The 16,340-nt window shown below is 41.4% G+C and overlaps 1 protein-coding gene across 1 annotated transcript; it reads right to left on the reverse strand.

Annotated features, from left to right (window-relative positions):
• Positions 1-3,098: 3,098 nt before the first annotated feature.
• Positions 3,099-15,215, reverse strand: DCSTAMP (dendrocyte expressed seven transmembrane protein). The gene is made up of 4 exons (XM_057372440.1): positions 15,082-15,215; positions 8,030-9,092; positions 4,980-5,300; positions 3,099-4,298 (listed from the first exon to the last, which is right to left on the reverse strand). The coding sequence occupies exons 2-4, from the start codon at positions 9,053-9,055 to the stop codon at positions 4,227-4,229; spliced, it is 1,419 nt and encodes a 472-aa protein (XP_057228423.1). The 5' UTR covers positions 9,056-9,092; positions 15,082-15,215; the 3' UTR covers positions 3,099-4,226.
• Positions 15,216-16,340: the final 1,125 nt, after the last annotated feature.

The raw sequence follows: 16,340 nt of genomic DNA on the forward strand, positions 1-16,340 counted from the left end.
AGAGCAGGGCTCACAGGAAAAGCAGCTGTAAACCCAGCATCCTCTGACTTTGCACACCCAGCTGCTCACATGAAATGCTGCAACAAAACTAACACAAAGGAAAAGAAGCCTTTAGTTTGGCTTGGCTTTAGAAGCCAGCCCCAGGTTTGGGCTATGGAGTGGTGATAAGGAGAGTTCCATAAACACGTTGCTGAAAGGAAATCTCCTTGTTTGTATTCCACTTCAGGAGGGTCAGGAGCACTAACATGTCTCTCTGAATTACCTTCACAAGACAATCAGGTCAGCCTTTCATTAATTTTACAAACCAGATTTGATCCAATTGGAAGATTTCTCACAGTAAATCAAACAGCTTCTACATTAGTGAAGGACATTTAAAAAGGAAGTTGAGTTMTGCCATGAGCTGAGAGTACAGGAATGAATGAGTCAAAAGCCAAATCCAGACTTCTCAGACTCTTGTTCTTAGTGCTAAATGCATTTCTGAAAGGCTCTAGAGAGTCATTTAGAGACAAAGCCCAATAATATGAAAGATATAAAAAAATTCTTACACCAACAAATGAATACAATCCTTAATTTCAATTGCACCTATAGTTCCCTTCTCAGCAGGAAAGAAAAGCATTGCATCCTTTTATGTATGAGAAAGAATGATCTATTTGAGATGAAGAAAACATAGAAAAAGAGGAAAGAAGTTTATGAATGACAGAGAAAAAGAGCCAAAATGAAATGCAGGAAATCTGAGGAGAGGGTAGGCAAGAAGAGGAACAGAAATAATTGTGGGTGGAATGCTGGTTTTTTATTGAAACTTGTAGACTTCTATTTTTTAAGAAAAAAGAACAACAGAATCCTGTGGTTGAGGGTTATGGTAAACAGAGAGGCCAAGGAATAGCTGAAAAACTTGCAGAGGAGACAGCTGAAGATAAACAAACCCCCAGACTTCYCCTGCTCATAGGACAGAAACAAATGGAAGAAAACAAAAAGAAAATAAGGTCAGGAGAGAGTGAGAAGTATGTTTCTGTGTAATTTCAGGGGAGCAACAGACCTGCCTTTTCATCCGTATAGCTAAAGAGAGACACTGGGCAGCTGAAGGAATAGGTCTGGTACTATAGTTCAGGGTAAGAACTATCCTACCACTGAGACAAAACTCAATGCCTTTGAGGCATAGAAGGTGGGCTTGGTTTAGAAATTAAAAAAAAAAAAAAAATTAAAAAAAGGTGGAGAATGTGCCATTTTCCCTGATAATGCAGGTTTAGAGGCATGGGGGAGAGCAAACTTTGCCTGCCATTCAGCAAATCTTCAGCACATGTATGGCCACAGAAACGAAGTGTGCATTGGCCCACCCAAGCATGTGACCCTGGCGTGAGTGTGATGGTAACAATGTACTGTCAGGGGGCACCCTGGGGCTGGCACATCATATTCACAAATTAAAACAATGTTCTGTGCTAAAGTCAATATTCACAGACAGGCTGAGCCCATCAGGCAGCTCCAGAGATGTCTACTCCAGTCCTTCAGCTCTGAGCTGCTCAGAGCCATGTCCAGTGGGTCTTGAGTATCTCCAAAGAKGGAGATTCCATAACTTCTCTGGACATCTATTCCAGYGTTTGACCACCCTCGCAGTAAAAAAGTTTTTCTTGTGTTTCAGTGATATTCCAGACAACTTCCCGGCCTTTATGTTTGGGAGCAGCTACGAGGGGAAATTGTTCCATCACCTTCCCACAGACTGAGTCTGAAAAATCTGTAGTTTCTCAGATTTTCCTTCTTTCCCTGCTTGAAGATGTGCATTCTTTGAGCCCTCAGTAATCCCTGCTGATCACTTTTACAGAAAATCGAGACTTGCCTCTCAGTGACMCCAGCCAGCATCCTCAACACCCATGGAYACCTCCCRTCACGTCTTAYRGACTTAATATCTTATGATCTGTGTRTTTYGGTGCTCTCAAAGCACGAGGGGTAACTCTTCCTTGCTCCAGCCTTTTCTTTGGGTATGAGAGGTCTGGCATGGCTAAAGATCAGTCTTACTTGCAAAGACCAAGACAAAGAAATACCTTGGGCTTTTGCATGTCTTCTGTCACTGCTGGTGGGGTCAGGCATCTTGGGGTACAGAACTGAACATATTGTAGAGAATTACAATTAGTTATCCAAGAAGGACTGTCTTTTATCAGTTTGAAGGGTAAACTGAGCAATTAGTTAGTTGCYCTGACAGTAGTGGTGAGAGCATCMGCATTCAGGTACAACAGTGGCTGAATTTCCTTAAATTAAAATCCTTAMATGAAAAGTGCAGACATGGCATTGTCCTGAGAGTGTACTCCAGAACTCAAAGTCCTACCAGATTTAGGCATCTGTCCCAATGACTGACCCACATCTCAGTCACTTTAATGAACCATTCCCACGGACTGCAAAGCCTTTGCTTGCTCCTTGCAGAACATAGAGAAAAGGCATTCTGAGTGGCAATACCATCAAACAGGAAAGGCAAGAAACTCCAAGCTAAAGTTTTCCTCCTGGTGACAAGTGAAGCAGGTGGTGGTGTTTTCAGGTAGTGCTGTCAATCAGACTTRCCCCTGTATTTGGACTTCTCACAGCTTGTCCTTTGGAACTGAAAGGTGCACGTCCATCTCCTGCCAGAAACGAATTTGTCAGAACTCTGCCAAAAACATTCAGCTCTTATTGACATTTAACTTTTCCCCTTTTGTCTGCAATGATAACAAGAGTATCCCCTTATCAATAGCACCTGGATAGCTACTCTGCTCTGTGAATCCAAATTTAGAGCAACCTTCTAATTGTTTCTCTCTCGCCAGAATTCTTCTTGTTTTTGCTGCATGACAGTAGCACCTAAAATACAAGCTGACATTCTGCTACTATTCAGGGCTGTCCCACTTTAGCAAAAAAGGACATAGTCAGGCTTCTCAGAGATATTCAGCACAATCCTCAATAATGCATGGCTTTAATCCAGCCCCATTTTCCGGAGATAAATTGTTGTCACACCAGAAACCTGAACCACCCGCATCCATGGAGAAGTGAGACTTTGGAAGGCTCAAGGAAAAACAGTCTTCTTGTTTTTCAGTGGTTTAGGTGGAAAATAACTTCTGACACTTGCTACCAAAGAGTTTTAAGTCTTTATTCATTCAGATAACAGAGACATTGATCAATGGCTGTCCTGAAACCATGCATGTATTATAGAGGAAAAGAGTAGAGTTTCCTATTATCCAGCCTAAAAAAAGAAGCTGGCTGTGGCTGAAAATCAGGCATACACTGTCTATTAGGTAGATTTTTTAGCTCTGCATTAAATATTTACAAGTTCTTCAGTCATTCTTATGCCTTTRGACTTCTTGTATTTGTTCTTGTGTCATATGAAGGTCACATCACCAATGTTGRTTAAATAGATGAAGCAGTTCAGTATTGGCTCAGTTTTATTTCACTGAAGGCAATGGTGCTTACCCAACCTAAATAGGCCCATTTTTGTCTCTTCTGCAAGCTTCCTCAGTCTGAGAGATCTGAAACATTGYTCATCTCTACATTTGTGCCCCACCCTTTAAAGCCACCATGTTTGCACTCACAGCCCCCAATTCCTCTATTTGAGCTCTCGTGAGTGTTCTCACTGCTGTGTGTTACATGAGCTCTCCCATGGCTATCAAAGGCATGGTACAATCTGCTCTATTGGCACAGTCTGTGGATTTGTGGAAGTGAGAGACCAAGTAAGGAATTCTGGGTGGGAGACCAGGAGCTAGGGATGGCCAAGATCCATGCTGAAGGGCTTGGGGCAGTTGAGGCTTGAGAAATAGATAGAAATGTCTAAAAACATCCAAGTCCCAGTTCTTGGCCATCCCAGAAGGCAATGGACAGCCTCTGCTGTGTCTTCTGTCTTCAGTGTYTGTCAAATGTGAGGACAAACCTGCTGTCACAATTACATCTTCTGTCCAAAGGGATTTGTGCTGTGATCCTAAAAGCTCCAAACTGATTTATTACTTTTAGACAGAGGAACAGATCATCTGTGATTTTCTCAAGCACAAGATAATGCAGATCCCAAGTTGAAAAATAAGTAAGAATGTAATCAAAAGCAATCTGTGGTGAGCTGCACACTGTCCACAATGTCATCTTTTCCAAAACACTACTGTTCAGCCTCTGAGTTTGATACTTTTACATTTTAAAATTGACATTCCATAGGAAAGATGGTACAAAACACAAGTGGAGCTAAAGCATCCCAGMCATTTCCAAAGATTCACTTGGTCTTTTCGACATCATGCTGTCATTCTGCTACAGTCCTTCCTTTCTGCCTCTCTTGTCTTGAGTATTGGAAACCAGAAGTTTACCTGCAAAGACAGAAATATCATCTGTATGATAGTATTACCAAGTTAAGATTACTCAGACACCTGTACAGTCAGTACTGAGGGCTGTAAAAAATACAAATTTAAACGAAGTGTATGTGTCTGCAGCTATCTATTTGGGTTTCCCATAGGTATATGCACATGTGTTTGTTATTTCCATCAGTGCATGTATATATGTATATGTATGTACAGGATAAATGTTTTTGCAGGCCAAAAGTTCTGTTTCCTAATGGTATTTGCAGTCACACTGTTTTAAAACAGAAATATTGCATTTTGCTAAGCAACACCTGAACACCTTTCTCAACATTTAGAGGCTGCTCTCACTGCCAAGCACTTGCTGTCTAGATTGCAAGAGTGCTTAGTGCTTTTTAAATTCTCCTGAAAACAAAGTTTCTTCTCTGGAGAACTCTGGATCCGAGAAGTATTTTCTTGCCAGCACAGAGTTATTTGAGCATACTGATGTCCTGTCTGAGGCGTGAGTGTTGAAGTACAGAACAAAACAATTTGATGATCTAATCTTACCATTAGGCAACTTGTCTCTGACTCCTGAGCACTGGGGAAAGTCTATTAGCACATAACTGAAGTTAACACGTGTTTCAGTATTTCCTGGGTCAGGCTACCACCCAGTGAGAAGATTTATTTTTTTCCCCAGAGCTGATGGCTTACCGTTCTTGCAAACATGTTCTTCCCAGTTTTCTCTCGTAGCTTTGCTCTTTTTTTGAGTAATTTTGCATGCAAATAATGTATCCGTTTCATCTCAGTGTCAGGATAAAAGGAAGTTGACACCAGTAYTTTAAGTTGGGTCAGGAGGCCAGAGAATAGCCCAAAAATGATTAAGAAGAAGACAATGACTCCAAGCTGGATCCATGTCGTGGAGAGAGTGAGCTCGGGATGAGGGATGCAGTTGTGCTTAAACAAAGGGATCTTGAAAGAACCATTCTTTTCTATATGTTCTTTCTTTAAAAATATATAGCTGTTCTCATTCTTCTGCAAAAGAAAAGGGGAAAAAAAGGCATTGGTTATAATAATGATTCCCTCCTTTCTTCATATTTTTCCCACTGGACATTCAGATTTACAAAGGACCATAAATCAACTAGACCATCCAGTGTCTATGTATGGTATGCTCAAAACAATATATTTATTGGTTATTTGTAAATGTTTTGGACTGTGTTTTCATTATTTCTTTTGGGACAGTGTCCATCATTTCAGTCTGTTAAGAACTTACTTCTCAGTGGCTCTGATGGGGAAATAGTTCGCTCCTCTGGTTATAATGGTTTCATATTTTTGCATTGCTATGACTCTGCTCAGATCCCTGAACAGGGAGTGGCCTGAGAGCAAAACTGCAGAGCAAAGTGTCTGTCCCTTTGGCTTTGTCTCAGCAGATGATCAGCACTGCTTCCACGCCATGRTGGTTTAACATCACCCAGAAATTAAACCCCAAATAGGTCACTCCGCTTCTGGTAAGAGAGGGACAAAGGCAGAGGGGAGGGGTGAAAGCAACAAGCAATGGAATGAGAGATGTGCTGTAACAGCAGCAATATTAATAACAAAAGTGTATAAAAAGAGAAGGTGGTTTACCCACAAAAGGTATTCACAACCTTGGCTTAGTTCCAGATGGCCCTGGGGCAAAGACAAGGTGATGGCTCTTCCCGTGCCTGGCACCACATGGCTTTCCCCAGAAAAAGACAAGGTGGCAGGCGCTCACCACAGTACTCTCCCTGTCCCCAAGCTCGGAATGTCAGAAAACCACGACAGACAAATCCCCAAAAGCAAGATTGTCTGTGTCACCCACGCCACTGCTTCGGACGCTGGACTCAAGTCACGGCAGCTGCTTCCAGTACYGGCCCTGCTGCTGCTGACCACTCCACTGAGCTGCACTTCTCCTTGCAGCTCTGCTCAGACTCAGATGGGCTCGGGCTCCCCTCTGCTGCTCTGTTCCCACACCATATCTGTGAGTCAAGTCTCAGAGGAACAGAAGAGGATGGGCAGCAGAGGATAGGGAGGGCAGGGGCAGGGCTGATCCTTCCCAATGGAGAGAGGGAGGCAAAAATCACACATCCAGGGGTGCTCACACCTGAAACCACACCCGCAGTGATGCTGTGGTACAGAACATCAACCCAACCATGTCCACACAGCTCTAAGCCCTGTCTCCTCTCTGCAGCCAGGCACCAGCCCAGCAGTGCTCTGACCAAAGGCTGTCACACAAGTGAGGCTGCCTGTCCTCCCGTAGGTGCCTTCGCTTAGAAGAGCTGATGTCCTTTGCTGCTCATGGATTGAAGCGCTCAAGAACGGGGTAAATTGCTGCTGGGACCATGCTGCCAACTATCTGCCCTGTGTGCAGCAACACTGCAGGGACACTGAGTCACCCAGGCCTCATTTCTGAGCATGACAGAGGAATATACAACTCTCCTTCGTGGCTCTTCTAATCACGGTGCAGAGGCCAGGCACTTCTGTTAGAAGTTCATTGGACAAGTCAAGTTCCCAAAGCATGCCGCCCATTTTCAGCCTGTTAGCCTTTCCTTGACTTTCCTGCTCCAAACAATCTCAGGACMTTTTATCCCTAAATTGAAACCAATGTATAGGCAAGGAAAAACTGCATTAGAAACTCAAAATGAAGCAGGGGTACCAGTGAATGGAGAACTTTACTGTTCATGTTAATTAATAAACATCTCAAAAGTCACTGAGTCTGTCCTGTCTACCCAGCTTCCTGGACTGCCTGAGATCAGCAGCCCTGGGGCTTGTTACAACAAATCTGTTGAGACTAACTTTTACATTCTAATGTAATTAGCTTTCCCTGCGGAACTAGAAACAACCTGATGATGGCATGGTTTTCTGTTGTGAAGGAGTCAACCAGCTTTCCACATGAGTGAACAGTGCAGATAAAGAGAGCAAATTCATAGTACAGGATCCATGAATCAGCCAGATATGGTCATCTTTACTTTGCACTAAAGGCATCACTGCAGCGGTGAAATCTCCACCTTTCAGAGTATTCAGACAAGACCCTGAGCAGTTTGATCTGTCTCTGAAGTTTGCCACAGAATCACAGAATATTCTGAGTTGGAAGGGACCCACAAGAATCATCAAGTCCAGCTGTTAGGTGAATGGCCCATATGGGGATCAAGCCCACARCTTTGGTGTTACTAGCACCATGCTCTAACCAGTTGTCCTTGTTTTGGGCATGAGCCTTTGGTCTTGATGGCCTCCAGATTTACTTCCAATCTAATTACTCTGTGCTTCTCTATGCTGTTGCTGCTCCACCTCCTAGAAGAACCTAGGGATTTTGGCAAAGAGTTATTATTTTGTGTCTATGAACCCATGTATGCAAGTGATGAACTCCTCACAACACACAGTTAAAGAAGGATTGGCATCTCTTATATCATTGTCACAGTGATTTTTGACTATAAAAATAGTGCTTCACAAATGACAGGTTTGTGAATTTCCAATTTTTCAGCTTCKGGTTTTCTTCACAGAAATAAATGGAAGAATGAAGGTCCTTCTTCTAAAATTTACCATTCTCTACAAATATGACAATGCTCTGGAAAGAATGTTCCATCCAACATATGCATCTGTAGAGCTAATGGCCCTTTTTGAAAKGAATGATATTCCAGGAAAGAATTTGTGGCTCACTGGCTATATGTCTGCTATTGCAGCTGCTGAAGATGAAGGGAAATTTTTCAACATTAAAGTAAGAAATATAGGTACTGATAAGTACTTACATTCTGAGAGAGGCTGAGCTGAATGTCTAGATCTGGTACTTCTTGGAGATATTTGTTCACAGACATAATTAACCAATAAAACAAAAAGTCTACTGCAGCAAACAGAAGCCAGATGCAAAGATGAATAATTACAGGAAGAAAAGAAAACAGCATTTTTTTCCTGTCCTTCCTTGTGAAGAATAAAGATGGGATTGCCACATAATCTTTTCTCTCTTTTCTGTTAAGTGGCAGAAGACAGGGTCTTTGTTGTTGCTTTTGGTGCTCATCAAATGCAATGAACTGTTTTGTGATATAAGTATTCTTAAATTTGGTACTATGACAACCCACAAATTTTTTGATAAAGAGGCCAGTTCCAAACGAAACTAGAAAAATCCCAACTATAGGCAGCASTTTCTGACCGATGTAGGGCAGTATATTCAACATAAAAGATATCTGGTTAGCAATTCTCTGGATTTCTTGCTCTGTGTCATTTAGCTCTTGTTTTAATGCATCATCTGAAATGGAATAAGATGGTGTGAATTTGTGCTTTAGGACCACAATATCTTTAGATAGCTCAGCAGGAAGCTTGGCCTCCTTGTAAATCCATTTTATTGCCTCAACATAATATTTTATCAAGGCAAATTGCTCATTCTTTAAATGACAGGTTACACTGTCTGCCAGAACCTTTAGGTTGTGAAAAATATTTTGGATGTTGTTGGCCACCACAACACCCATGCCAGCAGTAATAAGAGCATCCCTGCCATTTTTCAGTCCACAAGAAAGGAGGAACAGGACACTAAAACAGCGCAGGTGCTTGAAACAGAAGAGCATGATAGAAAGCAAAACCCAGATTAATCCAGAAATCAGTAATGGCCCCAGAGAGTTGTGTGCCAAGGAGAAGTGCATGCTAAGGAAAAAAAGAAAGCTGGAGAGGAAACCAACTGCAAAGCAAATGGCAAAAAGCTGCATCTGATACTTCCAGCCAGGCTTCCTTTCAGATATAAAAACTTCCCATGCTTTCTGTGCTATTGAGGCCAATGTTTGCATTTTCTTCTGACTGTTGCTGACACTGCAACGGCTCAAACTAAAAGGAAAAGAGAAAGAAAAGYACTGTTATTTACAGGGCCACACTACTGAAAATGGTGTGCTTTAACTGGCYCTCCAATACTTCTTCCCATTGCAAAACACGCAGGCCTGACTCACATGGGGCTGAACTGCCACACATGAGACCCAAATGTGTCCCCAGTATCACAGATACAAATATTGAAGAGGTGACTCTACAAGGATTTCTGTCTTTTGTCCTTTTATGTTTTGCACACTTTGATTTCTTGTTAGCTATGCAGAAATAATGGTTCACGTGTATGTGTGTRTGTTTATGAGGCACAAGCCTCCTGCAGCACTCATTGCCCCCACAGGCTTTGCCTTGTAGGCACCCAGAAGGGAAAGAGAGGAGCATGGAAATTCCTATAGGTACCCCAATGAAGGGGAGCATGGCTCAATCTGCGGGGAGCAGAAAAATACATAAGAAGTTCCACCTGATCTTGAGGAAAAACTTCTTTATTCTTGTTACGTCCCCAAAAAGACATGGCTTTTAAAAGGACTTGTGGTTGATCATATACTCTGAGTTAGACACACGGAAGAAATACTGACAAGATATTCTCAAGAGGTCAAAACAACTGAAAAACTTTACTGGCAGCTTTAGAAAATCAGRGAACTTTGGCAAAAGATTTAGTGCAACATTCAATCAACATAAARCACTTTTCAAACTACCAACTTAGCAAACTCTAAGACAGTKTGATATTAAGKTACTCAAAAATTCTGAGAAGAAARAATTAGAAACAGAAAGCGAGAAAGACACAAAATACATAGGAAAGGACGTACAAATCTACCACTCCTGGGTTCCAGTGATGTTCAGATGACAGAAATTCCACGAGGAGGGAGAGTCAAGATGTGTTGGCCTCATGTTCTGCTTTAAACGCCCCTTGGCATTCCTGGACCCTTTGCCAGGTGGGACTTCCAATCATTTGGCCCACTCAGGAGCTGGGAAARGGGCTCCAGGGGTTGGGTGTGGAGCATTGCCTCCAGTGTGCAGCCAGGCTGGGATACAGGCTCTGGGGAYGGGGGGAATRGGGCAGGGCACTGCATTACCAGGGCAAAGCTCAGCCTGCCCCTTTCCCCACACACATGCACCCCAAAATGTCTCCAGACATCAGTCATTGCAGCCTCTCATAACCGTGAGGGTGTCCAGGCACTGGAACACGCTGCCAGAGTTTGTGGAATCTCCCTCACTGCAGATACTCAAGAGCCATCTGGATGCAATCCTGTGCCATGTGCTCTGGGATCATCGAGCAGGGAGATTGGACCAGATGACCSACTGTGGTCCCTTCCAACATAATCATTCTGCCATTTCCTGTTTAACCCTTTCTAACCCTAACTGCTTGTGCTTGCCACCATCTCTCCTGCCTAGCAGCATGCCTGTTACATAAATTCCAGAGTATTTCTGCGATTCAATTCACCTTGAAAGGAGACAGTTCAGTGCTCATCTTTCCTTCTTTTAAAATATATTTATAGTGGTTTGTCCAGAAATGCAAGGTCAATTCATATGCATCAATATATAAATTTTAACATACTAGAATAAATGAGATATTAATTAAATAAAATAAATAGTGGTTTCTTAAATAGGGAACAGTTGTATTTGCAAAATATATCCTGAAGAGAAGTCTTTTGTTTAGCTTGAACACAGCAGGTAGCCAGGAACTAAACTGTAATTTTGTACACACACTSTATTTTACTAGCACTGGACTTTGTGAGTCCTGCTGGCATTCACTGCACCATTTTCCACTTCTTCTCGTTGTAATTAGTTATTACTTGTGTCATTATCTGCTTTGCATGCAATGGTGAGCATGGTGGGATCAACTATCCATGCCCAGCTGGGACCTTCTTGGACTGATGTTCTGCTTTTCCTGGGCCTTACTTGGGCAGGATCCTTTACAGTGCTGAGGACAGTCCTGACAAATGCTGAGTGTCTTCTGTGTTTAACAACTTCAGCACAGGTGAAMAGTGGGCAGTAGGCTCTCAGGGTGGGTTTAATTCCTGGCACCATCACAGGGCCTGGGAAGGCTGAGAAAATTGCTTCCCTCCACGGCCTAAGTGAACTCAGCTGTAAATGAAGTATAAGAGCAATTAGCAGGTKCTTCACAGGAACAAAATCAGCCCCGGAATTGAGTAGGAGTTGCTATGTTTGGAAAAGTGYTGCAAGGAAAATGGAGAGTCAGCACAGGAGCCACAGGGCTTCAGCTTTRCCACGAGCAGAGCTGCCCTTCTGCTTATGTGGATGGTCTGCTTTGTCCCCTTTCTACTGAAAGACATTTTAAGGAAACATRACCAAAAAGGAGATGTTCATGATCCTGGAGTCAAGCAGAACCAGACCTAACAGCCACAAACTTTGTCAGCRAATCCTGTACTTCCTTGATCAAATTGTTGAACAGTATGTGCTGCCACAATTTCTTTGTAGCTCTAAGAAAAATTGCCTTGCACAGGGAATACATCTGGCATTCTGTTCTTGATTTAAGAAGCCTTAACAACATAAAATGCAAAAAGGCTAGCATTTATCTAACACCATCCAAAAACATCCATGTGAGAAAATAGCACATCCTGAGTTTTCTTTAACAGCACCAATCTCACTGCTCTCAGGCACAGTTTTTACATAGTTTTGAGTGTTTGTATGTATGGGTATGGTGAACTTGGGTTAATGCTTATAAGCATTCAGGAAATAGCTGCAATATGTTTCTGAGATATTGGAATGACTGCATCCTTAAATTTTACAAAATTACCTCTGGACTGGGAGGCTGGAGACTTGCAAAATATGGACAGAACTTGCAAATAATGAAGAAGTTTCCTTTTCTGGGCTGAGTCAATGCTGTTACATGAGATCCCTGCAGTACTCAGAACACACACAGKAGGTTTGTCCTTAAGCTGCATGGAAGGGCACTGTAAGGACCCAGTGAATTTTGGAGCCTGTGGATGCTCAGCTGTCCCTCTATGGTCACTGAAGGCTGTGAAAGGAGCATTCCCACCCCCTCCAGAGCCCATCTCCAAGCTCAGAGGTTTCCAGGGCAAGAGTCAGCTCACAGTGTGCATCTCTGTGCCTTGTCTGACACCTCAGTTTTGCCCCCACCAGGCATCAGCAACAGGCATRGATATTCAGCATCAAATACAGGAGAATTGCTCAAAAGAAGAAAACACTAAACGTAAAAAAAAAAAAAAATGTTTGGAGGCTGAATATTCTTGTGTCACCAGGCACTTAAACAGCTGTGAATGCTTGGGAAAGGAATATAATACTCTGGTTTAGACGTAGAAATAAATTTTTGGCACCACTAAAGAGGCTACTTCAGAGCTTAAAGAAATAGTAAACTTTGAGAGCTTTCTGGAATGATTGCTCTTTAAAATATAAATCACAAAAACTCTCCTGAAGTTGTTAGGTGTAGTTAGCATAAGGAAAGAATTATTCTTGGAAAGTAGTTTCTTACTCTGAACTGCCAATTTCTTTCCACCATAGTTTCTAGTGGTGAGAAACTCCCCCCACAGAGGGGAGCTGGAAACTCTTGTGCTCTAGTTCTGCTTCTGTATCTGATTTTTAGTTGAGTCTAAGGGGAACCTCTCTATGCTTAATTTTCCTCCCTAGGAAATATTTACTTAGCTCTGGAAGCATGATATGCATCTACCATATGGCACACTGGCAGGAGTAATTATAAAAACAAATTCTCCAAAGGAGCCTCTCTGGCAAGGAGGTTGGGCACAGTTCTTAACTGTGAGGTCTCACAGTTCTTGCCATGTACTGAATTTAATGCAACATCTTTAAAAGGTATTGTTCTAGTTTAATTTTAAACTAAAAATTTTAAAGCATTTTTAASATCTTGCTTGTGATATTTCAGATATGGCTACAGATTTGGATAAGCAGAAGATATGTACATAGCATCAAGGGTCCCTATGTACTTTTTTTCATAGTATGGGTTTATGCAATGTATGATTTCTTCCCTGCCTTCACTGGAGACTCCACATTCATCATCCAAGAGATCGTGGCTGCCTCTGCTATCCATTTAGTCCTGTCCTGCTCACCCTGCAGCTGAWGATGGTTTGCTACAGATAGAATGGAATAGAACAGGATAATTGAGTTGGAAGGRCCAACCACATTCATCTAGTCCAACTGCAATAAATTGAAACTCTGAATATTTACAGAGAGCATTTGTGAAAYCTTCTCTGCCCAGGCTATTGCTTGCTTAGAGCTGAAGAGCAGGTCTACATTTCTAGTACRTGGATTAGCCACCCATGCAAACACCTTGCCAATTTTAATGAAATGGAAGAAGCAGGTGTCTCCTAAAGTCATATTGTGAGTAAAATAAYGGGATTTACTAAATAATTAGAGTTTTTTCAACAGAGACACAGCTGATTTGGCAAAGCATGAAAAAAAAGGAGTCAGATCTCTAAGTCTATTTTCTATTTTGATACAGACCTAAGTCAGGCAAAGAATGCATTTGCCATTGAGAAACATTAGGTTAAATGGGAAACTTATATTCCATTAATGCTCAAGCTTCACAATGATCTTTGCCTGCCTTCAGCTACASAAAGATCTTTGTCTCCTAAGTCCTGTTGGGATTTTATACAGGAATTAAAGGAGAGAAACCACACAGTAAGAATATAAAAACAAATATTTCCTTTTTTTTTGCAGTTTCAGAAGCCTGAATCTAGCCTGAATCAGTTACATTGAAATGTAAGAAAACTACTTCCCATTTTTGGATATTGCAAAAAAATCCAGTGCTGAACTGTGGCATAGTAAAAGCAAAAATACAGGAGGGAGTCGCACATTATTTCTTTTGGTCAATGCAGGACATTTAATAGAGAAATAAAAGCCCAATCAAAAATCCAGCAACATTACTGTAGCTMTCCCCAGGGCTTCATTGACACCCTCATCATTTCTCGTGTCCACATTATTTGCTTTTAGCTGCATGAGGAAGGAAAGTAAATGGTAGTTTAACACATTGAACAGAAGGGATGACTAAAATATCTATTCATTTATGTGTACAAAGGAACTTGAAACACTAAACAACACAGCAATGCAAATAGAACAATTTATACATAAGCAAAAACAAACAAACAAGCAAAAATAGCAAGTGATTCAGATGTGGTTTTCTTCATGTATTGAAAATGATAGCTTGGGAAAATTCTGAACACTGCAAGATATTAAAAGCTTTTTAGGATGCCACAAATTGATTAAATGCCRTCTAGTACCACATGTCTATAGCACTGGGGGTTGGACTAGATATTTTTAAAGGGTCCTTCCAACCCTTCTGTGATGTCCACATCTAAGCTGTCTATATGTCAATGAAAATAAAAAGGCATTCACCCAGAACTGTCACTTCAGACCTTTTGTAGAAGTCCACCCTCGCAGAATGTGGATTGCATTCTATGAGAACTTTTCCTCTAGCTGATCTGGCAAAAGTGTCTGGGTTWCTCAGACAGAGCTGTCCAAAGCCGGGGGAGATTAACCCCTTCCTGTGTTTCCTAATTGCCAGCCCAGGTTGCATTTGACTAAGCTGGGCACTCAGAAGGACCCAGAAAGGTGTTGTGGGCAGCCACAGGATATGGGCAGCTATGGAAGGGACATAGCACAAGAAATCAAATTTTCTCACAACTCTATGGGCTGTATTAGGAAGCTGTGATGMAACAAACACACAGACAGATTCTTTCCTTAAAGCACTGGAAGGAACAGTTTGGGAGCCCCAAATAGTTTGCCTATTGCCAAAAAGAAGCTCTACAAAACACAGAAAATTCCAATGTGAGTGAYGGAAGGGTACATGAGAGATTATATATTCCTTTCTCCTACACAGAACAGCTCTATACATACTTTTGGGAGAGTTTAGGAGTAAATTGTTTCACAAACTTTAGGAATAGACCCTCCCATCAGTACGGTGACAACAGTTAACTTAAAGCAATTCCTTTAACCTTAGAACAGCTAGCTCAGCCCATGATTACTGTCCAAAGTTCCTTGATATTACCCTGGAAGTGTTACTTACAGGCACTCCTGTAAAGTGCTTGAAGGTTCTCCAYGGTGCTGAGTGTCTCTTGACTTTGGTGAGGAGCCAAGATGTACAGTAGTAAAAAATATCGCATGAGTAATTTTTTTTCCTATACCCTCCCTCAATGAGTCAGACACACTACAGTTTTGAAATTGCTCTGCTTTTGACAAAGATTCATGAGGAAGTAACTTATGCACAAAACCAAAAYAGTATATAATTTGCAAGTGCTACTTTCCACYTTTTTTTTTTTTTTCTGKCAGAGTAATAGATATCAGCAAATGAGTTCAGGCCCCAGATTTCAAAGATTTAATTTTATATTGAGTAATGCTYCAGGTCTAGAACATTTTAGCTATTTTGGTTCTTCCTTTGAAACTAGCAGGAATTCAGTACCCAAATAAATTAAAAACTCTAATAATTTTCACTCCACAAATGTTCCTACTGAGATCTGTGCAAATACTTTTGTAGACAGTCTGTCAGAATATGGTCCTTAGAATAGGCACACCTTCAATATACAATAAATTGTATATACAAATTATATACAATAAGGATAACTGATATACAAGAGGGTAGAACTGCTATGCAGAGGAACTTATGCTTGAACTTTGGCACTTTAACTTTTACTTTAAATCTACTGTTTGTTTCTACAGACACAGTTTACATGTATATTTGTGTGTACAGAGRAGAGAGATAATTCTGGACACCCAGACTGCCCACTTGAAATGGGTCACATATATCCTAACAGTTATTGGACTGATCTGCTAAATCAGTCAGCCCTTTTATTCAGTTGTCATCAGGACCATCTGATAAAGAGGACAACAGATTTAAAGGAAATCAAAGGCTGATACAGCTTCCCAAGGACAACAGCAACAAAAAGAGTAAGAAATGTTACACCTCTATGATACCATTTCACTAACATCCTTCATACCCTGCCTTTATCAGACATTTTCAGAGCTAACTTGCAATTATGGTTTTACTGTTTATGTTTAATCTTTCGGATTCATTTTTCTCAGAAATGTCATAGGTGGTTTGGTCCATTGCAGAGACGTTACSTGCTACACGTAAGAAATTCTAAATTGGAGACTGACTCTCATTTAGACTCTGATTTCAAAGGTCCAGAGCTGTACACCAGTCTTGGTTCTATCCTTGGACTCTTTGCAGAATCCAATCAGCAACTACTGTAATGCTGGCAAGTATGTTATCTATTTGCCCTTGGTTGAGAAGTCCCTGCATGAAATTTTCCAGACAGCTGGTTTTCC

Source organism: Malurus melanocephalus, unplaced genomic scaffold, assembly GCF_030028575.1.
Source record: "Malurus melanocephalus ecotype Western Australia unplaced genomic scaffold, MMel_1.1 scaffold_171, whole genome shotgun sequence".
In the NCBI taxonomy this organism is placed as follows: Eukaryota; Metazoa; Chordata; class Aves; order Passeriformes; family Maluridae; genus Malurus; species Malurus melanocephalus.